We start from the raw sequence: 27,213 nt of genomic DNA on the forward strand, positions 1-27,213 counted from the left end.
GAGTGTCAAGACAGGACCCAATCTTGGATACATAGCTGGGCCATTAAATGAGAAAGCAATCAGAGAGTGAGTGCAGCAAGCACTAAACACACTCTCAGTAGACACTGACTTTCTTCCAAACCATCACCACCAACACTTTTTATTAATCCGTGTGTACCTTTGAACAAACATCCATTTTCTCTTTTGACAATTAGGAATAATAATACCTTATGTCTCCTCACAGGACTTTCTGTGAAAGAATGAAAATACGTTGAACAGAAAAAGCCACTCCACAAATGTGAGGGATTATTAACTAGGAAGTTGTCAACATCTCTGGCTTGGATCCTATTTGGACTAAGTGATGCTATGTGCTATGTGAAATGCCCCAGACTGTATAGAAAAGAGGTGGTCTATTTCTCACAAGTGAGTCATACAGACAAAGGAATTGTAAAGATAATGTTATCTGTCGATGTTTAGGTGTTAAAAATTCAACCAAACTCTTATAGTTGTTAATTGACCCATACTGTAGAACAAAGGTTTTGTGACAGGAATATTTAAATCTTGGGTCATTCCCTTCCATTTGTGCATGTTTTGTGCACAAATGGAAGGGAAGCATGACCTATAAAAACTGGATCTTGTTAATGTAGCTCATTATTTTTCTGTTTATTCCTTTTACTTTTTAATCAATTGGCAGATGACTTCAGATAGTATTTATTTTTTATATATAAATTCTAGGCAAATGATAAATGTAATATATGTTGTATGCTTCAGATGTGTAACAGTGCATTTCTGACTGACACAGTAGTATACATTTTTGACTGACACAGTAGGCTGCATGAGAATTAAGTAATGTTTTTATATGAGGTTTCTTTGGAATTATTAGTATTCACCTTGCTGTATTTCACATACCAAGATATGCTTTAATGACCTAGAATGCACACTTTGGGGGATATCATAATGCTATTATTATATGGTTTCTCTGCCTCCTATTTGAATTTGAAGAACTTTTATTTTCTCTTTTATTGAATTTCTCCTATTGATATAAAATGGAAAATGAGAAATAAGGGTAGAAAAGCAGTAAAGGCCTCTCTCTGCTGCTTGATGATATTTTGGTTGTAAAATCTTGCATTTTTTTCAATACTTTTTCTCGAGACTTTATTTCATCTGTAGTCTGCTTTTATTTTACCATCTTATATCCCTTGGCTAAAGCTAAGTATTTCATTTCCTAATTTATGCTAGAGAAAAACATTTAGATTAGCAGGCATTTGCACTATTTTTTCCCTGATAGAACATGAAGCTGCAGAGTGACCAGTGAAGCAGTTAGCATGTAGCATCTTGGCAGGAAGAAGGCTGGGAATAGAAGCCAAACAAAAATAGAATCCAAATAGTAAAGTATACATGGGCTTTTCTGTTGCATATCTTCTTAATTTTAATAAGATAAAACTGCTCTTTGTAAGTTCTCTTTTCCTCTCTACCAGGGTGATTCGGTTAGCTTCAGAAACTGCATTTTCACACCTGGAAGAGAAACTTGATAATTTGCGTGTCGTTCTGCCTTGTTGAGCATTGTCTACTAAGCTATTCCACACGGACAGGGGCAGGGATGTAGCTTAATAAGGACGCTTTTTAATTTATTATTTATGTTTTTTCTGAAATGCAGGACATCTGGAACCAATTGCTTTGAAAATTCTTTAGCTTTGCTCTTTCCAATAGCCAGGTTATGGAAAGCTTCTTTTCTTATTTTTATTTTAAAAATATTTATTCATTTTTCATTTTATCATATACAGCCCTCAAGGTAGGTAGAAAATACTTGTAGATGGACTACATATTTAATTTTCTTATTTTTTTAAAAAGTTTTTTAAAGAATTATTTATTTAACTTTTTACTTATTAATTTAAATTTGACCAGAGAAGGAGACTGCGAGGGAGGGAGGGAGAGAGAGAGAGAGAGAGAGAGAGAGAAAGAGAGACACAGAGAGAGAGAGAGAGAGGTGATAAAGCAAGCCACCAGGTCCGGGACCGAACCGCAGTTGACCTTGTGGGAGTCCAGCACCCTTAACCACCATGCCACCTGCCAGCCTCTAATTTTCTTATTCTTTTCTTAATCCCATAAGAAATGTGAAATCAGGCAGATCCATAGCTAGTATATACCAACATCCTTTGCCAAGAGAATGCACACACCATGTTTATTTGCTTGGCTTTAGTAACATTTTTTAAAAATTTTATGTAAATTCTAAAAATGAAAAAAAAAACACGCAGTTAAAAAATGTGTAGTGCAGTGAATTTCTTCAAATTAAACACATCTCTCGCTTTCTGTCTCTCTCTCTTTCTGTTACCAGCACCCAAAATGAGAAACAGAAGATCTAAAAGATTCCTGTCCCGTTCTGGTCTCTAATACACTTCTCAAGAATAACCACAATTCTGATTTCTAACACTATAGGTTAGTTTTGCCCTAGTTTGAACTTTATGTACCTGGAATCAAACAATATGAACTTTTTTGTCTGTCTAGTGTTTTTCAGTCATTATTTCATATTGCACATAGCTGCATTTTGTTCACTTTTATTTCTTAGAGTTGTTCGTTTATGAACAGTGCTGTTGTGAATATTTTCATGTGTGTCTTTTGATAAACATGAGTGCATTTCCATATATGTGTGTCCTCTCCTAGAAGTGGAATTAGTTAAGTAATGGGATATGCATATGATCAGTTTCAATATACACTATCAGTTTTCAAAAGTAGTTGGAACAAAAAAAAAAAAAAAAAGGAACCAGCAGTTAGCGTAATGGCTGTGTCGCTGGACTCCCACGTAGTCGACCGTGGTTCGTGTCCTGGACCCGGTGGCTTAAAACTCACGCTGGGCCCGTGTGCGCACATGCCCAAGATCCCGACAGGAGAATGGAGGAGAAGGGATTGCAGCGTGACCATCCCCCCTGGGGGGTGATTTCTCGCTTTCTGTCTCTATGTCTCTCTCTGTCTGTCTGGCAAGCACACGCGCCCTATAGCAAAAACCTCTCCAAAAAAAAAAAAAAAAGTTGGAACAATGACTTCACTGACATTTAATGGAAAGGGTTATTGTTTAATTTTATTCTTTAGCATTCTGTGTATTTTCATGCATAAATTTGTCCAACTCTCTGGATTAAAGTGTATTTTCCATAAATCTTATGTCTTAGAGTAATTATATCTGAAATTTCTATCCCCTTTTGAGCTTATTAACTTTCTCTGACATTCCTTATTCATCTGTCTTTTCATTTCTCAAAAAAAATGTATTAGCTGTGCCATATACTAGTAGATAATGAGATACAAAATAAATAAGTTATAGTGATTGCATTCAATGAAATTATAATAAAGTAAGAGACAGCAATATGAACAGATAAACTTTATTTTACTCAAATCTAAAGGCCACTTCTCTAATCTAGTGTTTCTAGATTTAGTAAAGCACTACATTACCAAGTTATCAAGTTCATTCATAATTTCTAGATTTTTTTTAATGTGTAACTTCCAGTGTAAATTTCACTTTTTCAAGATGAATTGGTCTTATATTTTTAAGTTTCCCTGACAAAGATGTCATCCTTTCTTTTCTAACAGCTTAAAAAATTTTTTTTAGATCTTCTTTAGTTGTCTTTTCATAATGTGTGATGACCATGATTATTTACAGTAATTCAGGTTCTAAACTTCATGGTGTATGCTTTTCTTTCTTAATTTTTTAAGAGTTTAGTTTTTGGTTTTTTGGTTGTTTTTAGATTTTTTGCTATAGTGCATGTGCACTTGCCAGAGAGACAGAAAATGAGAAATCACACTTTCTGTGGCGTGGCCCAGGTGGCATGGCCACACTGAAATTCTTTCTCCTCCATTCTCCTCATGGGATCTTTGGCACACACCCACCCAGCATGAGTTTTAAGTCACAGGTCTCAAACTGCAGTCAACTGTGAGTCCAGTGTTGTAACCATTATGCCATCTGCTGGTTCCAAGTTTAGTATTTTTTGATGCCTTTTTATTTTTTGGTAATTTTGCCATAAGGTGTGTGTGTGTGTGTGTGTGTGTGTGTGTGTATGTGTGTGTGTGTGTGAGAGAGAGAGAGAGAGAGAGAGAGAGAACAGAAGGGGGATGGTCATGCCATAATCCTTTCTCTTCCATTCTTCTCTCAGGATTTGGGAACATACACATGTTCCTGACATATTTTCCAAGACACTCTGTCTGGGATTGAAACACACAGTCAGCCAGGCGGGATCCAGCCACTTTAAGCACCATTTCACTGGCTGGCCTTAATACCTTCCTTGATAACTTAAATATATATTTGATCTCTGGGGCTAGCATTTAACATTTCTGAGTTGACACCTTCAAGGAACAATTTATGATGACTCCCTTGTTCTCTTCCTTATTGTGACATTCATCCTGTGTGAAGACCCTGACCTTTCACATACATGGCTTAGCTCTCAACTATGAGCTGGTGATTCACATATCCATACTTCTAGTCTAGACCCTCCTATGATTTCTAGATCTAATACAGTGTCATTTCATTTGGAACTTTGACTGGCATCTTGTAATACATTTGGCAGATGACAAAACATGCTTCATCTTGCTCTTCCACATTATTATTTTCTGTATGCTTACTATAGTGAATGCATCATTGTGTACACAATTGCTGAAACAATTTTTTGGATGCTTCTAAGTACCCTTTCCTTCCCCCTCTCATGCAGATTTTACAAACTCTTATCTTTTTTTTTTTTTTTGGAAGTTTTTGCTATAGAGTACATACTCTTGCAAGAAAGACGGAGAGAGACAGAGAGATGGAAAAAGAGAAATCACCTCCCAGTGGGGATGGCCACATAGCAATCCTTTCTCCTCCATTCTCCTCTCAGGATCTTGGGCACGCATGCGCACGCACCCAGCATGAGTTCAAGCCTCCGGGTCTGGGACTCGAACTGTGGTCGTCTACATGGGAGTCCAGCGACATAATCATTCTGCTGACTGCTAGTCCCTAGGTCTTACCATTTTTACCTCTTAAATATTCCCTGGATGCATCCTTCTATAGCCTAGCAAGTGTTCACTGTTCAGGTACTCTGTCTCTTGCTGAGACCTGGATTATTAGTTGGTCTTCCTTACTTTTTATTCTCTTATCTACTCAAAAGGCTATTGCTAGAGCAATCTTTGAAAATATACATCTGAGCTTGTTGCTCTTGGAATTCTTAGCATGGCATGTGAATTATCTCCTGTTTCCTGTCTACCTTTCCAGCTGGCTTCCTCACCAGTCCTGCTCAGGTTCACTGTATTTGTAATATCACCTGCAATAGGCTATGTGCTCCTTGCATTTTCATGCTTCAGGCCTTTGTATATGTTGCTTTCTTTGCTTGTTTTGTTCTGCATGTTTCACGGGATAACTTCTACTCAGTGTGTAAAACCCTGAAATCTTGCCATTTACAACAACTTGGATGAACTTGCAGGGCACCATGCTAAGTTAAATTAAGTATGAACAGAAAGACAAATCCTATATGATGTCATTTATATGTAATGTTAAAGCATTGAGCTCAGAGAAGTAGAGACTTTCATGGTGATTGTCAAGAGCTGGGGCATGGAGGATATGGAGGAATGTTGATCAAAGGGTACAAAGTTTCAGTTACAAGATGAATGCTTTCTGGGGATATAACGTACATGGTGACAATAGTTAATACTTTGTCTTCGACTTGAAATTTGCTCAGAATGTAATCTTAAGTGTCCTCACCCCCCTCTTCCCACACACAGAGGGTGACTATGTGGTGATGGGTTTGATTGTGGTAATCATTTCAAAACATGTTGTGTACCTTGAATGTGTTCAATTTTTATTTGTCATTATACTTCAGTAAAGCTGGTTAAAATTATTTACCTCCTCTGTTAAATTTTCTCTAAGCCATTCAAGCTGAGGGACTTTTCTCCATGTTGTGAATTAGTTCCATATACATTTGTTTATTTGTCTTACTTTTTGTCCTATGCGTTCTTTATATTTGCATTCCTGACATTTAGCACATTGCCTGATGTACAGTAGAGACTCAGCAATACTTATACAATGACTGGTTCAATTAATTGATAGCTTAGAGTGCTCCATTTTTATGCTTTATGATCTTTAAAATCCCAAAATATATTTTGTTCTCTTGCCAGGGTTAAAATTCATATGTTACTTCTCTACCCACTTGCACAGACGTGTAAGGTCTTCTTTTTAAATTCCATCTGTGTGTTTCTTCATCAGTTAGAAGATTTAATGTCTCCTTAACTTGAAAGTCTCATGTGAGCTTTTTTTGCTGGAGCATTTCTTAAAGGTATTAAATAAATATTAATCCTTGAGGAGCTGAATTCTTTATATTTCTTCATCCAGACAAATTCCTATTTGGTCCTACCATTTGATTACTATTTTGACCTAATTTAAAATTATAGGATAAATGGACAACATACAAAACTTTGAACCCATACTACCACCACTTAAAATAAAGCAATCACAGATACCACAACAACGTTCTGTAGAGGAGGATGAAAGTCCTTGGTTCCCTTTTCTCTATGTGCTTACTTACTGTAGTAATTAACCATGTTTGATACGCTTTGGGAGAAATAGTCCTGACTTCTCAATTTCCCTTACTTCACCTTTCTTACCTGCCCTTCTTTCTCCTACCCTCTCCCATAATATATTATTTTTGTTATGGCTGGCGGGGGAGCCAGTCCTTTCTGGCAGGCTTCGTGGGCTTGCTATTTGGGATAGCCGTGCTCATTAAGGATTCTGTAATTGCCTTGGGCACAAATGAGAAAGTTGAAGCTCAAAAGTCAAAATATATTTGAATTTTAAGAATTTTAAGTCTCTACAGCATTAAAGTTACCACACTCTTCAATTAGATACAAATAATTATCATTGGAGCAATAGGTAATTTTTAACAGAACTATCTGAATATTGACCTTGCCATTCTAAATAAAATAATATGTAGTTCTCTTTAGAGTGAATTGAGAGAATTATGTAATAAGTTCTGATTATACTGCAATATAAAGAAAATTTTCTTTATCCCTTCTTGGATTTTTATACTTTTTTATCATTACTCTTCTGAGGAGATATGCATGTTTTCTAAACTATTTTTTCTATGTCACACTATAATCAATATACATAAGTGCTAGAAAATTACAGGGGATTTGGGAATTTTTCTGTGGGGAGTCACAGAACAAAATAACATATACTTAGTTTGCTAGGTTTAAAGAATAAAATAGTTTCATACTCCTATAATTCTTTATTGTTTTTCACATATGTTCCATTTCTGATGTGCTATATACTCAATCTTGTGAGAAGATTGGCAGAAGTATCATTATCCCTCTGTTTACATATGGGAAAATAGATATGGAAAGAGAAGATGATCTAACCCAGCTCGTAGTGTTAATGACTGAGCTGAAACTAGAACCCAGACCAGAAATACAGAAGGGAAATCACAGCAAGCCAAGAAAACCACAGGATCATTTCTTGGGTAATTAATGTGTAGAAACAGTGAGTTGACAGCTACTTCTAACTGTCCTCCCTACATCTTATAAAGAAGTTAATCTCTTCAGAGCTTGCTTGAAGTAGCAGACAGCCTTTATTTTCAGAAGAGAAGGAACTAAAAATATATAGTATCGCAAGCCATTTATTAACCTCAGGCAACATTATCGCATGTAGCAGAACCTTGTAAAAAGAAAAAAAAAAGAAAAATAAGTAAGAGCATGGGGTTTGCAATCAGAAGAGTTAGGTTTAGATTTAAAATTTTTGTTGATCTCTTAATCGCCTTACACTAAATACCTGTTTATAGTTAAAATAGAGCTAATAATCTAGCCTCATTCCTTCCAAGAGTGTTTTGATGATCAATACGTTTCTATATAGAAGTACTTTATAAAATATAGTGATAATAGAGATAATAGAGATACAAGTCCTCATCCTTGTACAGCAAATAAAAGAAATCCTTCCTATGCATGCTCAGAATACAACATTGTTCTTAGGATCAGGAATTGGGAATCCCACTGACTTGGATTACAAGAAATGCCACCATCTATCTCTGCCGCTTGATTTAGAAACTTAATCTCTGAATCAAATCTATCATGAGTTTTTATGAAGACTGTATGAGATATTGTATTCGAAGTGCATAAGCTATTGTAAATTTCCCTTAAAATAGCTTTTTAAAAATCAACTTTTTATTTGGAATAATTTTAGATTTACAGAAAAGTTATAAAGGTAGTGCAAAGAGATCTCATCTACCTTTCTCTGTTTCCTCCACTTTTAATATCTGATCATTTGCTACAACAAATAAGTGAATATTGATGCATTACTATTAACTATTAATAAACTTTATTTAGATTTAACCAGTTTTCCATGAATATCTTCTTCTTTTCCAGGATCCAATCAGGGTATCACATTGCATTTAGCTGTCATGTCTCCCCAGTCTCCTGTGATCTGTGACAGTTTACCAATATCCTTGTTTTTCATGATCTTAATGATCTTGGGAAATAGTGCTTAAGAATCATGTAGGATGATCCCACATCTAGTTTTGTTTGTTGTTTTTCTCATGATTAGTGTGGAGTTACAGGTTTCTGGAGAGAATATACAACCTAAGTACGTGCTCTTCTTGTCCTTCTAAATCAAGGAATACATGATGTGATATCCATGTGACATCACTGATGATGTTATCTTTCATTTGTTGGTTAAGGTGGTGCTTGTCAGTTTTTTCCCCCCACTATACCTTGAACTAGGTTTGATCAACTATCATTTAGACAAGACGTTCTTTTCCCTCTCTTCACACTGTAATGATCTTCATTTAGATTGATTGCAGATTGTGATCTCCACAGAAGTACTCTCTCTGACCTCTCAAGTGAAAGTAGCTTTCTCATCTCAAGTCAATTTCTGTGACATTTTACTTGTGTTTCCTTTATTATGTTTATCATTATTGGAAAATTGTCTCATGTTTTGCTTATGTCGTTTATTGCTTGTCTGTAGGCTCCCCTCTTCTCCAAATCAGAACAAAAGCTTCAGAATAACAAGTTCCTTATAGAATTGTTCACATTCTGTACATGGGTAGTCTAGCACGAGGGCTAGCATATGCTAAGTGCTTGATAACTATCAGTTGAATAAATATCAGAGAAAGGATAATCCAGAATTAATTAGCATTTTTTAAAAGGAAAAGAAAAATAGCTGAATGGTGAGAGGTTTAATTTAGTATTCGTTTTTTGAGAGGTTTTTGCTATAGGGCGCATGCACTTGCCAGAAAGACAGAGAGAGACAGAGAGATAGAAAGCGAGAAATCACCCCCCCCCCAGGGGGGATGGCCACACCGCAATCCCTTCTCCTCCATTCTCCTCTCAGGATCTTGGGCACACACCAGGTCTGGAACTCCAACTGCAGTCAAGTACATGGGAGTCCAGCTGACATAGCCATTATGCCAACTGCTGGTCTCTAATTTAGTATTCTTTTTTTTTTTGGAGAGGTTTTTGCTATGGGGCATGTGTGCTTGCCAGACAGACAGAGAGACAGAAAGCAGGAAATCATCCCCCAGGGGGGATGACCATGCCACAATCCCTTCTCCTCCATTCTCCTCTCAGGATCTTGGGCACGCACACACACGTGCCCAGCGTGAGTTTAAGTCACCGGGTCCGGAACTAGAACCGCTGTCGACTACGTGGGAGTCCAGTGACATAGCTATTATGCTAACTGCTGGTCCCCCTAATTTAGTATTCTTAACTCACTTGGTTTGGTTTTAATGAAAAAGTTAAATGAATTATCAGTACCAATGGGAAAAGGTATTTGTAATTTAAACTTTTTTATAATGTAAATGCCAGAGTATTTTAGAAACTTATAAGAATGCAACTTACAAATGTAAGAGCTACACCTTTACACTTCTGTACCTTGTGACCTTTCATTGTGAACTGTCTCCTCTTTCTTGTCATAGAAATATTTTTTAAATTTTTGTTAGAGGGTGCATACAATCACTGGGGAGAGACAAAGAGAGAATGAGAGAGGGAGACAGACTGGAGAGAGAGAGAGAAAGAGAGAGAGAGAGAAAAAAAGAGAGGAAGTTCCTCTGGAGGGATGATCATACAGCAATCCCTTCTCCTTCATTCTTCTCTCAGAATTCTGTGCATGCGCGCATGCCCAATGTGTCTTTAATTTGCCTGGTCCAGGACTTGAACCACACATTTGATCTTGTGGGATCCAGCAGCTTTAACCATCACATCACTGGCTGGCCCTTTGTTGCAGTTCTTTTAACAGAACCTGAAGGAATGTAGAAATAATTCATGTCCTTAATTTTAACTTATAGATGATTATCTTATATTTTCATGTATATTGACAAAAAAATGAAACTTGTTTATTTAAGTCTTTGCCCCATAACCTATTATAATGATTCCACTCTTTTTATTTCCCTTCTTAGGACTTAAAATCTCCAAACCAAAGGGATGAAATTGCAGGGGCCCGAGCTTCATTGAAGGAGAACTCCCCGCTCTTGCATTCCATTTGTTCAGCTTGCTTGGAGCATTCTGATGTTGCTTCCCTCAAAGCCAGCAAGGACACCATCTGTGAAGAAATTCAGAATGCCCTCAATGTAATTTCAAATGCTTCCCAAGGCATCCAGAATATGCCGGCCCCACCGGAACCTGAGGCAGCAACCCTGGGAAGTGCCCTTGATGAGCTGGAGGTAAGTTGAGAGAAAGGCAAATAGAATTTAATAAATCGCTTAAGAAATAAACATAAATAGGTTTTCAGATCCATGTTTTGTAATTTAATTGCCCAATCAGTTTCTAGCATCTTCTTTTGTTTTCCAATAATTGATTAGCAGGAAAATATTTCATCAGTAGACTTCTGACCTTTATACCTCAGCCAAAGAAGTCAATGAATTTGTGTTGGAATCGTTAAGTAGATTGAAATGATGATTTTATTTTACATAAATCAACTCTACTCTGTGACTAGTTATTACTGAGATTGTTCTAGATTCTTGGGATACATCTCTGATCATTGCCCTTAATAAGGGATACTATTCTAGCAAAAGCATATGGGCAAATAACAAAACCAATAAATATTGTAAATAACTAAATTGTATAGTATGTTACATTGAGAAGGTGAGATGTTACCAATGCTTCTAGGAAGTTAGGAAATCGGCAGCTGGAGATCCAGAGCAAAGTCTTGAAGGCATGTCCCCTCTTCAAAGGATAGCACAGAAGCTAAAACCCCTGGGTGGAGAGAGTGAGGGAATGAGTAGTTGAAACTAATGTTAGAGAGCCAATTGGACCAGGTTATGGAGGGCCATTAGGCACTTAAGGACTCAGGGTTTTCCTCTGAATTAAATGGGAATCTAAAGTCAGGTTTTAAGCAGAAGTGTGATACAATGAAGCTTGTGTCTTAAAAGGACTACCATCAGTTGCAGATGATGTATAATCTGAAGGGGAACAAGGAAGAGAAGCTGGAAAACCAGGCATGAGGCTCTTGTAGTAACCCAGGTTCCATCCTTAAGCTTCACATGTATTATCTCATTCCACTGCTCATTTTAGTTTGGAACAAGATAGTGTCAGTGGACATCAAGGGTAAATTTTGTAAGCCGAGTCAACTGTATTTTTGACAGAATAAATGTTTGACGTGAGAGGAAGGAAAGAGCGATGGTTGATGTTGCTGGCTGGGTCCTCCAGAATCATACACAGAATGGAGTTGACATATAAGGAGTAACTAGGAATTGACATCTAGGAATGGAAAAGGCAGGAAGCTGAACTGGGCAGAGGAAGAAGTCTACCTGGGAGCCAGATGCACAAAGTCTGGGCCAGTCATCAGGAAGCTTTGGAGAGAGCATTGCCCTTTGGGGTATACTTTTTTGGGCAGAAATGGGCAGGCTTTTATGCCTCTTTTAGTCACTGAATACAAGTCACCTGCTCTGGAATGGATATGACCTCTAGTGGTGGAAGGATGGTCCTATGTAGCTGATGTAGACCCTGAGGATAGCTGATGGCCTCACTGACAGCTGGATGGCAAGTTCTATTTGTAAGAGGGATATGGGCAGCACATTTCTGTGTCTACCATAGATAATTACACAATTGGCTTTTTTTGGTTTGAGCAACTGGATGGATGAAATTTTCATCAATCATGATGAGGAAGACTGTGAGTGAAGCTGATTTGGAGAGGAAGATCAGAAACTCAATTTTGAACATACTGGGTTGACATATTTATCAGACATTCAACTTTGATGCCAAAGATCATTAACTACCTCAGTTAGATAGGTAGTTGCTTAATGAAAGGCAATGTAATTAGCACTTAACGTTAAGGTATTGGAGCCCTAATGCTTAGGCTCCTTCCCCGTTGTGGTTCTTACTGCCTGTGGGATCTTGGGAAAGTTATTCACATAACTCTCAGTTTTCTTGACCATAAAATGGGGAGGGAATAATAGTTCCTATTTCATAATGTTGTTGTCAGAGTCAATGAATTGATAATATATGTACAAATGCTTAGAGCACTGCCCGCCACATAGTAAGTACTCAATAAATAATAGTTCTTACTATAATTGAGATATCATTGATATTAATTAGACTATTTTGAGGCAGATTCTTTCATAACAAAGAAATAAATTCAATGAAAAGTATTAAAGTTTTACTGATAACTTAAATAGTATACACATAATACACAAAATACCGATATCGTTTCTAACATTATTTTCATGATAGACTTATTATATAATTGATTAATTTTAAATTTAGAATAACCTTTCCCTTTAGTTACAGATCTTTAAACAGTTATCTTTATTTCTAATCTAAATTGTTTAAGTTCCTAATCATTGGTATCCATGTGGAAAGGTTATTTTCCTAATTATTAGCATCTATGTGAAAATATTAGAAAGTATTAGTAGAAATACGGGAGAAGTTTAATCATGACTCTAAAATACTATATCATCTAACTGTTTTGTGTAATGAAATCTCAATAATCTTGTGTATTAGATACGTATCTTTTCTTCATAACAAGATTGAAAGTTTCTTTTTTCTTCTCTTGGTAGAGAGTTAGTCCCCAACAAATTAGATACATAATATTTTTTAAAAAACACTTTGCATGAATTGTAAGTTGTTACAGAGTCCTCATAAGCTACATATTTTTATTTTAGTTTTACAGAAAATAAAACTGAGACATAAGTTATGTAACTTGCTCCAGTCAGAAAGCTTTCTCTAATCAATCTAGTTTCTGATTCCAGAAAAACTTTTAAGTTCTGTGCCACTTTGGGTTCTCAAAGGTAAATTTTTAGGCTCTTAATTAGAATTTGATATAATTTGTACAAGATTCTTCATCTATATGGGCCATCAGATGAATTGTAACTGTAACCAAATCAAAAAAGTAGAATAAGTTTTTGGTAAATAAGGCTTTGTCTCTGGGTCATTTTAGTAAAAATATTCTGTATTTGGAAAGTGTCTACTGTGTGAGGTAAAATTTGTTAGAGTAAATGGGTAGGATTGTTTATTACATTTTCACAGTACTATAAGGGGTCCAATTTATTGCAGACACTGAATTCTATGTTCTTAGGATAACAGAAGTAGATAGAGAATTCCAAATTGTCCCTCCTTTCGAAAAGTCTTCTCTTATCTCACTTTAATTGAAAGTGACTTCTGTAGGGCCAGCTCATGGCCTCGTGGTTCAGGGAGTTGGATCCCATGTGGCTGACTGCATGATTCGTCTCAGACCCAGTGACTTGAGAAACATGCCACGTGTGTGTGTGTGTGTGTGTGTGTGTGTGTGTGTGTGTTTGTCTAAGATCCCAAAAGGAGGGAAAAATGGAGAAGAAGGGATTATGGCATTACCATTCCTTATACAGGGTGTTCTTTTTCCTCTCTCTCTTAAAAGAAAAGAAAGTGACTGCTACATCTGAGGAATGGCGGTGGTTGGAGAGCAGGAGAAAAATGTGTGTGTATACATGAACATGTATGTGTCCTTTCAATGGGAGAGGGCAGGGTATGGTAACAGTCTTTTTCTCAAGAAAGGTTTTCTAAATGCAGAATAACTTTTGATCATGGCAGAAGGGAATCTTGAAGATATTTTCCTGTGATCTAATGCTATCTTCAATAACCTTTGAAATTCATTTCCATTCAGAGATAGGAATGCACAAACTAGTACAAAATGCCTGAATTTTATATATACATTTTTATATCCAAGTTACAAATAGCTGCTTAGACTGTCTGAAATAGATAATGCAGAATTTATTGACCATTTAACTTTTCAAATGATTTTTAAAATTAAATGGTTGCATTTTACATTATTTACAGGAAGCTATATTGGTAAAGGATCCAAAATAACCTTTGCTCTATTTTGCTCCTGCAAATATAATACTATGAAATAAATTGATGTAGTAAATACTCTGTTGGTAGCAAGTCTCATTAAATGTTTATAGTGTGGAAATGTATCAGAGCACTTACTCAACATCTACCATGCTGAAACTTTTGTTAAATCTTTCATTTTGGCCCACTGCTGTTTGTTGGTATGAAACCTGAGATTTATTGATGGAAAAAATAGAAGTTGATTAGAACCCTGTACAGGCTAAATCAATTGATTTATTGGAGAGGCCGATGTGAATTATAGGGTGTTTCTTCTGCCTTTGTGACTGAATGAGAGTTGAGAAGTGTCGAACTGTAGATTAATAGAATTTTGAAAGTGTCATTAAGCAAGAAACTTTGCCACTGAAAATTGCTTTGAAAACTCCAGCTCCATTAAGACATATTTTCTCCTTTGTGGAGAGAAAAAGCAGCTATTATAATAGTGGTACACAAGAGTTATCTCGACCCTCATGTGACAGAGATGGTAATAGCAAAAGATATGTGTGTAGTGTTTTCTTATTTTCAAAGAGCTGTCATATTTACTTTCTTATCTTCTTTCTTTTATATGTCCATTTATATACCATCATTCACACATTATTTTTTGTTGTAGTCCCAACTTCTAGAGCAATGCTCTGGACTTTCTAAGTACTAAATAAAAACCAGTGAATGAATGAATGAATAAATGCAGAAATACTGCATGTTATTTTGTGATATTGGAATGCTAGGCATTTCCCCCTTACTCCTACTTTTTTCTCTTTTCTCCAACTGCAAGTATATGTTCTTGGGGTATAGACTGTGCCATAGACTTATAAGGAGGAAAACTCCAGAAGCATATCTAAATGATATGCAGTTCAGAATGTTTTCTTTGATAAGATAACACAAGGAGAGAGAAGAGAGAGAGAATCTATATATATTCTTTCAGTAACTGTCCAACTTTATTTTTCCTGTGACTCTCAGAATATGCTTCCTTTTTATTAAGACTAATAATTATGGGGAATGTAATTCTTATAATCTTATGTTTTCACTTGAAAGAGAAAGCAGAAGCCCAACTAATCAGATTAATATTTAGGAGCTAAAAAAATGGGGGGACATCACTGGCATCTAGAAGCATGGTGATGTGGTTTTTATTGAAAAATGGTTTGGGGGCTGGCCCTGTAATGCAGCAACTAAATGCTGTGCTTTGGGAGCTGAATGCCATGTGGCTGACCATGGTTTGAATGTTGGCCTAGTGGCTTGAAAAATGTTCCAGGCGTGTGTGTGCATGCTCAAAATACTGATAGGATGTAGAAATGGAAGAAAAAAGGATTATGGCATTACCATGTTCCATTGAGGAGTGCTTTCTCCCTATCTCCTTCTCTGTGTTTTCACTCTCTCTCTCTCTCTCTCTCTGGGACAAGATTATCCCTCTGGCAATTAAAAAAAATGATTTAATTTTTAGAGAAAGTGAACTAGAAGAACTAAATATAATGGGTAAAACATTCTAAAGTACATACCTAATTTGATAAATTAATTAGGAAAATTCTTTGAGGTCAGATGCAAAAAGAACATGAATCCAGACTATCTAGCCAGCACCAATATTGTTCTGGGAGATATGAGAAATTTCTGTTCATTTATAGCCTGGAGTTTGAATTTTGAAAGACTGTAAAATGAGGACAAAAGACAAAACCTCTACCCCACCAGTTGGAAAGTCATGTAAGAGACCCTGGGAGGAAAAAGAAAATCTTTAAAATTAAATCACCTCTTAGATAAGTGAGAAAATTACTAGCCCAGGGACAGGCAGTTAGCGTAATGGCTATGTCGCTGGACTCCCATGTAGTCAACTGTGGTCCACATCCTGGACCCGGGGGCTTGAAATTCACGCCAGGCATGTGTGCGTGCATGCCCAAGATCCTGAGAGGAGAATGAAGGAGAAGGGATTGCGGTGTGTCCACCCCCCCCCGGGGAGTGATTTCTCGCTTTCTGTCTCTCTGTCTCTCTCTGTCTGGCGAGCGCATGCTTCCTATAGCAAAAACCTCTCAAAAAAACTCAAAAAAAAAAAAAAAAAGAAAGAAAAGAAAATTACTAGCCCATATTTTGCTTGAGATAGTGGGAAAACTTCAATAGCTTAGCCTTGGCTCTGGTGACTCTGAAAAAAAAAAAAAAAAAAAGAAAGAATCAAAGAAAGAAAGAAAGAAAGAAAGAAAGACCCTCAGAAACTATCTAAGAACTTTTCTAACGTAAGTCTGTCCTTATTTGGTCTTTGGGTCAGAATTCATGTTATCTGTGTGGCCTCTAAATTCTTGGCCAAAGTTTTAAACTTGTCCTATCCTGGCAATGTCTCCACTGACCTGCCAGAAATACACTCAAATTCTTTCTACACTTTACACCCAGTCTTCAAAATTTTCTCATACAGTTTTAAGGGTGACAAATTCTCACACAAATTAAAATGTCATCATGAGTGAGACTTCGTAGAGAGAACAAATTGTAGAATCAGTCCTGCAAACACTGCAGATACTGAAATTATAAGCTAATGGGTATAAATGAGAATGTTTAATATACATTATTCATACATTTAATCATTTAAAATATAATGAATATGTTGAAGGAACAAAAGACTGTCAGAACTGACCAGGCAGAACTATTTAATATGAAAACATAATATTGAAAGAAGTCAATGGTTAGGCAAGACAGATGATTAGAAAATTAGAAATCTGAAAGATATTTGAAGAAATTACTCCCCCACAGAGACACACAGAAAAAAAATTCAAAAATGCAGTCAAAAAATATGGAGGATAGTGTGACAAGCCCCCAGATATTCTAATATAAGATCCAGAAGAGGAGAAGTAAAAACAAACTAACCAAAAAACAAACAAACAAAAAACCCCTGAAACTTTCCTAGAACTGATGGCAGTGGAAAATAAAATAAGAAATTCAATCAAAAAGAAAAAAAAAGTTCAAAAAAAAATAAAAAGAGGAAAACTTCCATGGAAAAAGCAGGACAAATAGATAGTAGAAAATATAATAGTGGGACCAGCAGGTGGCATGGTAGTTAAGGCACTGGACTCCCACATGGCTGACTGTGGTTTGAGTCCTGGACTCAGGGGGTCGAAAGTCACAGTGGGTGTTTATGTATACATGTATAGCCCAAAGTCCCAGCGAAGAATGGAGAAGGGATTGCAGTGTTGCCATCACCCCCAAGGTAAGTGATTTCTCACTTTCCTTCTCACTGTCTCTCTCACACGAGCCATAGAGAATGTACACCTTATGGTAAAAACAAAAAACAAAATAAACTACATTAATAGATTCAAAAATGGTTTTGACTCGTGACTTTCTGATGAATTATATCTTTTATCATTATAAAATGTTCCTCTTTATTCTATTTGATAGTATCTACTCTGATTCTGTTTTGTCTATATTAATATTGATATTCTTGGCTTTCTTTTTATTAGCATTTTCTTGATGTATCCTTGACAATAGTTTTATCCATATATGACTAAAGTAATCAATTTTATAAGAAATACAGTAAATGAATTCATTCTTGTAAACTAATCATACAATTACAGAAATGTGTAAAGGAAAAAGTTAATGTCTCTATTCACTCTACCTGCTTTCCATTCTTACTATCAGAGATAATTACTGTTTAGGTTTTGTTGTATATTTTCTAGATTCCTTTTTAGACAAAAAACACTTTTTTTTTTAACTCTTTCAAAATTCCTATTAAGAGGGATGTTGGTTGGTCTGGATGAGTTTTGTGACTTGTCATTTTTTTTTTTTTTCACAAACTTTGCACATCCTTTGTGTTTTTCATTCTGGGAGAGTTCTTTGACTTCGTTTCTTGGCTGGTTAACTATATCACTCTGCTCTTCAAGTCTTCCACTGTGCAATTTAAATTTTTGTAATACCGTTTTAATTTCAAACAGTACAAATGGTTTTATTGTGACTTTTTAATAATTATGATAAATATGTAAGTCTTTTTAAAGATATTAATTATATTGATTATATTTCCTTTAAGTTTTAGTTCTTTTATTTTGAACTTGGGGACTCTCTTTCATCCTGTTGATGTTTTTCAAATGTTTGGTGATTAAACCCTTGCCTAAGAATCACTATGGGTTGAAAGTGAAGATTCTGTTTCCCAGTACACCTACTCTGATGATGACATCATAAATCTTTTTCAAGAAACAAGCCTTCCCAGGTGGTCCTTACGCATGATAAATATTGTAACTACCCCTCCATCTAGATTGTTCAGTTAGTAGTTGCAGAGTGTTTTTCATTTAGGCTGAGTAGTCATGTAATCTTGTAATCATTGTAAGGTTCTTATTACAGGAGTTCTAGGTCATGTCATTATACTGGAAGGAGACAAGTAGGGAAATGTAGGTGTTCCTTTAGACCACGGGAAGTGGTCTGTTTTCCTGAAACAGTTGCTTCTTGTCCCTTGTGGTAGGCATTGCTTAGCTTCTCTAGTAGCAGAATACACTCCTGGTTCTAACTTTCCAACTCTCACAGGGATCTTAACCTGGAGTCTGTAAGGGTCTATATCACAATTCAGGGTGTGGCCAGCAGGTGGCGTGGTGGTTAAGGTGCTGGATCCCACATGGCTAGCTCTCACATTCAAACCCTGGACCAGTGACTTGAAAAAACACACCATGTGCATGCATTCCCAAAATCCCGAAAGGAGAGTGGAGGAGAAGAGATGCAGTATGGCAATACCCTCCTGAGGGGTGCGTTCCCATTTTTCCTCTCTATCTCTTGCTGATGAGTTCATGTGCCCTCTGGCAAAAAATCCAAAAACAAATAAGCAAAACAATTCAGGTGGACTTAGATGGGGGGAAAAAAATTGGATCTTTATTTTTCACAATTCTATCTGAAAGTTAGTATTTTATTAAATTATTAATGTAGTTAACAAACCACAATGATGCTGGCACCTGACTTTGTCACGTAGAAATTACAGATATTTTCATACCATATTACAGGTATATAAATTATCATTTATGCTTGTCACTATTTCAAAGTTATAGGAGTTATTAGGCCTACTGTTAGATCTTGTTATTTCATGTGTTAATATGTTAAATCAAAAATATTTTTATAACTATCAATGGAACTTTTTAAAAAATCTGTATCTTTTAGTTTATGTTTTTCAATTGTTTGGAGAAGTGTTTTAGTTTTTACCAGACAGCCAGCAGAGTTCAGGACACAAGAAGGGTTAAGAGCCCTGGTTCAATACTGTTACTTCAATTTGGGTCAGTTGTTTAGCTGGTCTTTTTTTGAGAGTGAGATAATTGTTCTGTCCTTTAATTACTTAGTGGACAATGCTTATCCTCCAAAGCCTCCAAGAGTCCTGTTAGAAAGTCTTAATTTATTGCTCTTTTTAAAATTTTATCATTAGCTTGCTTTTTTTCTCCCTCCCTCTCTACTTACCTTTCTTCCCCTCCTACAATTATCCTCTCAATTTTCCCTTATCTTAATTCGTTGCTTTTTTAAAATTTTCAAGCTAATACAGAAGTATATTTGCAAATTTAAATGGTCCAATGATCTCTGGTGAATATTAGGGAAATATAATTAAAAACAACATGCCCTGCCAAACAAGAAAACCTCTTTGCAAAAGTAGAAGAGAGAGAAAACAGTTTTATTATTGATATGCATTAAACCTGAATATCATGTGCATCAGAGACAATCTGCTAAGTAGATGGCAGAGATGGAAAGAAACCTCACCATTTTATATTGCTAACCAGACATAACCCATTAGACGAACATTCTCAAGATAAAGAAACACTACTCATTTATGAGAATCTGTTAATACCATTTGCATGCATAGTTCCTTCTAAATTCACCTGGTAAAAGGGGTTACAATCTGTGTTTGTAAATTGCCTTTTATTCACAAGAAAATTAAACATTTCATATCTTTATGGTGGGAGATAGGTTTGTAATTTGGAATCAGGCATTCACTGAAGTTAGGCCTCTACCCTTCCACAGAAACTTAGAGATAGATGCACTGTCTTTTTTGATGATTACATTTCAAAGAGATGGCTTCCAGGTTCTTGAGAAAGACATTCCTGGGTTGAAAAGCTGTCAGAAAGCTTATGTAGCTTTTAAAAAGATTTACATACATTTCAAAGGGTCAGAGGAAAAAAAAAAACATTTCAAGTGTTCTAAGTAAATGCTGCAAGAAAAAGGTGTTGGTGGTAGCATGGGAGGAGCAGATCAAGGGGTGTCTTTTTCCCTTTTTACCCAAAGGAAATGATTTTTTCTAAGATTTGTTTGTATATCATTACCATTTTCCCAGAAAGATGCATTTTAAACCATTCCTGTGTGTTATTTCAGGGGTGGTCTCCGCATATACAAGTGTGGACATAACTAAAGGATAAATTCCTAGCAAAGCACATGCTCTATGTATAAATCTTTGTTGAATTCACATGCTAGCCTCTATTCTCAAGGCCCTTATAATCTAGGAAGAAGCATTCATGGGAGGCTTTATGGAAGGGAGCAGAGTGAGGTCTTGAAGTATGGAGAGCTTTTGACAGAATGTTTAATGACTTCTCACAGTTATCTAAAAGGGATTTTGGAAACTCTGATGCCTGTAGAAGCATGAAAGTTTAGAATCTAGGTGGTAAATAAGGACTGTATAAAAATATTTGCCAGTAAGGGAGTCCTTATCTGGCAGAAAAACTTCACACAAGAGCATCCCATTAAGGATGAATAGTAGAACAGAACTGAAGTTAGTCTTACTTGGGACTATCATGTCAATTTGATTAATTAGTAAATCAGAATATTTTGTTTAGTTCAAGAGCTTATAAATTCAGCTTTCTTAGTAGCAGCAATTAAGACATTTAATAGTACATATCTGAAAAAAGTACTTTCAGGTCTCAAATATCTGTTCTATAATTTCCTTCTAATAAATGCCTACTTTCAAAGCCAACAGGTGGCATCATGGTTAAGGCACTGGACTCCCACGTAGTTGATTGCAGTTCGGGTCCCAAATCTGGTGGCTTGAAACTCATGCTGGGCGTGTGTGTGTGTGTGTGTTTGTGAGTATGTGTGTGTGTGTGTGTGTGTGTGTAACCAAAGTACCAAGAGAAGACTGGAGGAGAAGTGATTGAGGCCCTATAGCAAAAATCTTTTAAACCACAAAATCAACAAACTAAAAGTGTTACAGTATCTACAGCAGGAAATGGTAGAAAATCTGGCTTGGAAATCAAAATTTAAGAAACCATACTGAATACAAATATAAAAAATATGAAATTTATTGATGAGGAATGTTTGACCAGAGGAGGAAGAAAATTGGACAAATATTATGGGAAGATTAATCAGGCATGATTTGCAAATGCAGGTTTGGGTGGAGGCAAAAGGAATGCATTTTAGTAATATTTCAGATCAAAGGTAGTAAGTACTAGAAGTAGAATAGTTGAATTGGAAAGGTGAGGGATGGATATCAAGATGGGAGGATTGCAGTTGTAGTGTCTGTAAAGGATGAGAGACGGAAAGTGACCTAAGACATAATAGCTTAGATATCAAATGGACCTGCACCTATAAAAATGGTGACATGATACCATTAGTAGAAGCATTAACTGAGTAGGGAGAAGAAAGATATGACATGAAATGAGGAAGACAGCCATAAAGGAATATTTATGAGCTTCTGAGTATTCGAAGTTAATTTTATGAGCAAAATCATCTGAACACGAGTATTTAAGGTAGAAAACTAAAAGAAGCAATTTACTATTCTTTTTTCTTTTTTTCTTTTTTTTTTTTGGAGAGGTTTTTGCTATAGGGCGTGTGCGCCCACCCACCAGACAGAGAGAGACAGAGAGACAGAAAGCAAGAAATCACCCCCCACCAGGGGGATGGCCATGCCGCAATCCCTTTTCCTCTGTTCTCCTCTTGGGATCTTGGGCATGTGTGCACACACGCCCGGTGTGAGTTTTAAGCCACCGGGTCCGGGATGCAAACCACGGTCGACTATGTGGGAGTCCAGCGACATAGCCATTATGCTAACTGCTGGTCCCTCAATTTACTATTTTCATAACTATTCCTTAAAAAGTATTTAGTTAAAATTATTCTAAGAACAGAATATTGTCTAGCTTAATTTAATTATGGATGTCTGTGGTTCCCACTTTTTATAGCTATAGTTTCTATCAAAAATCAGATTACTACAAAGCCTTTGGAAGGTTGTATTTACTATGTAAAGTGATCACTTATTGTTAGTTTTCTTTTATCTGTGCCACCTGGAACAAACTTTCTATCTAACATGGTCAGCTTGTTGGATAAAGCACTTTGTTTGAAATGAATTGAAGTTTTTGAGAAATGTTCTGAGAGTAAACAAATAAAGGAAAATAAAATAGCCTATGAGGATCATCAGTGTTCTTCTTATATTTAAAAATATTTACTATAGAAGTCCACACACTTGGGGCCTGGGAGAAACATTGGAACTTTTGGACTTGGTCGCCCATTGTTCCAGGGGCCTGGGCTTGTCCACCCACCTGCCGGGAGACTTGAACCTGATCTGGTCAAGCCTCTTGGATGAGTCTGTGCTCAGGGTCTGGGAACAACTTTGGAAATTTTGGACTCCATTGACCACTGATCCCAGGGCTTGGGCTCACCCAATCCACCTGCTGGGAGACTTGAACCTGGTCTGGGAAGACCTCTTAGGTGAGTCCATGCTTTGGGCTTGGAAGAAACTTTGGCAGTTTGGTATACCAGTCTGCACTCTGTGTGACTTGATCCTCTTCACTAAGATATATCTCCTTAGCTTATTGCAACCTCATCGGGAGTTGAATATTTAGTAGAGGAGCTAAGCACCTGAAGTTACCTATAACTGCTCTGACCTGGGAGACAGAGCCCTCCAGTAGGAACACACCGGGAACTAAAGGTGAAATTTCCTCTACTCATACTACAGAATCTACTCCAATAAATAGAAAAAAAGTGAATACAGCAGCAGATGACTAGGAACCAGTTCAGATCTCAAAGAAACATGAGAAAACAAGGTAGTAACTCTCCCCCAGTTCAGCATAGTAGTCCCTCACCAACAGTGGACGACACAGAGAAATACACAACAATGTCAGAAGAATATTCTGAATATTCATAGTGACAAAACTTCATGAGATGCAAGAGAAAACAGACAGTTCCAGGAAATGAGAAAATCATCTCAGGACAAGAAAGAGGAATTTGATAAAGAAACAGACACCCTAAAAAAGAATCAAATGAATTTCTGAAAATGAAGAATACAATACAAGAAGTTAAAGCCTCCCTAGAATGCATTAACAGCAGATTGGACCATGCAGAAGAATTAATTTCTGACCTTGAAGACAAAGTCTCCAACATAGACCAAAAAGAAAGAAAAAACAAACAAAAAATGAGGACAACATACTGGAAACTCTAGACACCATGAAACACCCAAATATCCATATAATGTATATTCCAGAAGGTAAAGAATCTGCTAAAGGCATGGAAAACCTCTTTCATTAAATACTATCTGAAAATTTCCCAAATACATAGAAGCATTGAGAAATTCAGACCCAAGAAATAAAAAGGACCTCAAATAGAATAACACAAAAAGATTCTCCCTGGCACATCATAGCCAGATTGGTAAAAATTAAAGACAAAGACGATTATTGTAAAAATGACAAAGGAGAAACGTCAAGTTTAAAGGTTATCCCATTAGGCTAATGACAGACCTCTCAATTGAAATAGTGCAATCAAGGAAGGAATAGGAAGGTATTTAAAACATTAAAAGAAAAAACAATTTCAACCAAGAATACTATATCTGGCAAGATTATTCTTCAAATGGGAAGAATGAATAAAAGTATTCTCAAATAAACAACAACTGAAAGAATTTACCAATACCAAACCAGATCTACAGGAAGTACTGAGGAGAGTGTTGTATCAGGATAACTAAAGAAAGACAAACAGAAATAGGAGAATAAAAAACAACTGAGAAAATGGCTAACAAAATGACAAGGATAAATCTGCAAATATCAATAACAACATTGAATGTTATGGATTAAATTCTTCCATTAAAAGACACAGACTGGCTGAATGGATACAAAAGCAGTAGGCATCTATATATTGCTTACAAGAAACACACCTCATTGATAAGGACATACATAGACTGAAAACGAAGGACTGGAAAAGATATTCCATGCAGATGGAAACCAAAAAAAGGGCTGGAGTAGTGATACTGATATTAGACAAAATAGACTTTAAGATGAAAGATGTAAGAAGAGTCAGAGAAGGACATGATATAGTACTAAAAGGACTTGTTCACCAAGAAGATACAACACTTTTAAATATCTATGCACCCAACACTGGAGCACCTAAATAACATCAAAGAGAGATTGTTAGATATCAAGGAAGAAATAGACTACAACACAATAATTGTAGAGGTTCTCAACACCCCACTGACTTCTCTGGACAGATCATCTAAACAAACAAACAAACAAACAAACAAACAAACAAAATAGATAAAAGAGCTAAATGATACCATACATGAAATGGACTTGACAAACATCTATAGAATATTTCATCCAAATACTACAAAATATACATTGCTTTTACCCCCCACATGGAACATTTTCAAAGATTGACCACATGATAGGGCACAAAATAAGCCATTAAAAATTCAAATATAAAGAAATTTTACCTAGAATCTTTTCTGACCACGATGGACTCAAACTTGAAAATAACTACAGAAAGGGCTCTCAGAAATTCACCAACACATGGAAACTAAACAACCTAATCCTAAATGACTTTACAACTACAGAAGTAATTAAGACTGAAATAAAAAGTTTCATAGAAACCCATGATAATGAACAAACAAGCGTTTATAACCTATGGGACACGGCAAAAGCAGTCATAAGAGGAAGTTCATAACAATTAGTGCTCACAAGAAAAAAGCAGAAAGGTGGCAAATAGACAACCTAATGACACAACTCAGGGAATTGGAAAAAAAATCAGGATAAAAGAAATAATAAAGATTCAAGCAGAAATAAATGGAATGGAGAATAAAAGAACTATATAGAAAATAAATGAAACCAAAAGATGGTTCTTTGAGAAGATAAACAAAATTGGCACATGATTAGCTAGATTAAGAATAACAGAAAAAGAAACCAGATAAATAAAATAAACAAGGAAACAGGCATTATTACAGGGGATGTAACATAAATATAAAATATCATCAGAGAATAATATGAGCGACTATATGCCAACAAACAAAAAAAAACCCTAGATGAAATGGACAGATTTCTGGACATGTATAACTTACCAAGATTGAATTAAGAAACAGAAAATCTGAATGGACCATAACAAACAATGAGATTGAATCAGTAACAAATAGTCTGCCAACAAGAAAGAGCTCAGGTCCCAGTGCCTTTACTTTTGAATTCAATACAACTTTTAAAGAAGAACTAACTCCATTTCTAGTAAAACTATTTCTAAAAATTCAAAACGAAAGTATGCTCCCAAATTCATTCTTTGAAGCCTCCATCATTTTAATTCCAAAAGCAGACAAGGACATGACAAACAAAAAAAAAAAAAAAAAAAGAAAGAAAGAAGGGAAAAGAAAAAAGAAAACTTCAGGCCCATATTCCTGATGAATATGGATGCAAAAGTTCTCAATAGCATACTAGCAAATCCGTATTCAACACCATATTAAAAATATATACCATGACCATGTAGGTTTTATTCCAGGATGCAAGGATGGTTCAACCTATGAAAAACAATAAATGTAATACATCACATTAGCAAAAGGAAAGATAAAAACCATATGATCATATCAATATATGAAGAAAAAGCAGTAGATAAGATACAATATCTGTTCATGATTAAGACTCTCAGCAAATCAGCATAGAAGAGATATTCCTTAACACAATAAAAGTCCTCTATGAAAAACCCATAGCTAACATCATACTGAATAGGGAAAAGCTAAAAGCTTTTCCACTAAAAACTGGAACAACACAAGGCTGCCCACTTTCTCCACTCCTTTTTAACATAGTACTGGAAATTTTAGCCAATTCAATTAGACAAGAGAGTCAAATAAAAGACATCCAAGTGGGAAAAGAAGAAGTGAAATTATCTCTATTTGCAAATGATATGATGCTATACATAGAAAATCCAAAAGAATCCACAAAAAACTCCTGGAAGTGATAAATGAATATAGTAAAGTAGCAGGATACAAAATCGCCATACACCAACATAGGACAAACTGAGACAGAATTGAAAAAAAAAAAATTCCCATTTAAAATAGCCACAAAACCAACAAGATATCTAGGAATAAGCCTTACCAAAGACATCAAAGATCTCCACAAGGAAAACTATGAAACACTAGAAAAAGAAATTTAAAATAATGCAAAAAATTGGAAAAACAACCCATGTTCCAGGGTTGGAAGAATTAATATAGTCAAGGTGCCAATCCTACTCAAATTAACCTACAAATTTAATGCAATTCCAATCAAACTACCAGAATTATTCCTCACAGAAATAGAAAAAAAATCACAAAATTTGTCTGGAAACATAAAAGGTCTTGTATCACCAAAGCAATACTGTGCAAGGGGAATAAAGTAGGAGACATCTCACTTCCCAACCTGAAGCATATTACAAAGCTGTAATAATTAAAACAGCATGGTGGGACCAGCAGATGGTGTCATTGTTACATCGCTGGAGTCCCATGTAGTCAACTGTGGTTCCAATCCCAGACTGGGTGGCTTAAGAACTCACACCAGACACGTGTGCATGCATTCCCAAAAATCTCTAGAGGAGAATGGAGGAGAAGGGATTGCAGCAACACTATCCCCCCTGGGGGGGTGATTTCTCACTTTCTGTTTCTCTATCTCTCTGGTGAGCATGTGTACCCTATAGCAAAACTCTCTCTAATAAAGAAAAAAAAACCAGTATGGTATTGGCACAAAAACAGACAGACTAATGGAACAAAATTGAGAACCTCCCAATAAACCTCAAAACATACAGCCAACTGATTCTTGA

At 36.0% G+C, this 27,213-nt stretch overlaps 1 protein-coding gene across 1 annotated transcript in view; it reads left to right on the plus strand.

Annotated features, from left to right (window-relative positions):
- The window catches only part of CTNNA3 (catenin alpha 3), a 1,606,653-nt gene that overhangs the window by 390,431 nt on the left and 1,189,009 nt on the right, over positions 1–27,213 (plus strand). The window contains exon 6 of the mRNA XM_014587961.1: positions 10,368–10,631. Coding sequence (XP_014443447.1) covers positions 10,368–10,631 — 264 coding nt within the window. The remainder of the gene's footprint in view (positions 1–10,367; positions 10,632–27,213) is intronic.

Source organism: Tupaia chinensis, unplaced genomic scaffold, assembly GCF_000334495.1.
Source record: "Tupaia chinensis unplaced genomic scaffold, TupChi_1.0 Scaffold000250_1, whole genome shotgun sequence".
Classification (NCBI taxonomy): domain Eukaryota; kingdom Metazoa; phylum Chordata; class Mammalia; order Scandentia; family Tupaiidae; genus Tupaia; species Tupaia belangeri.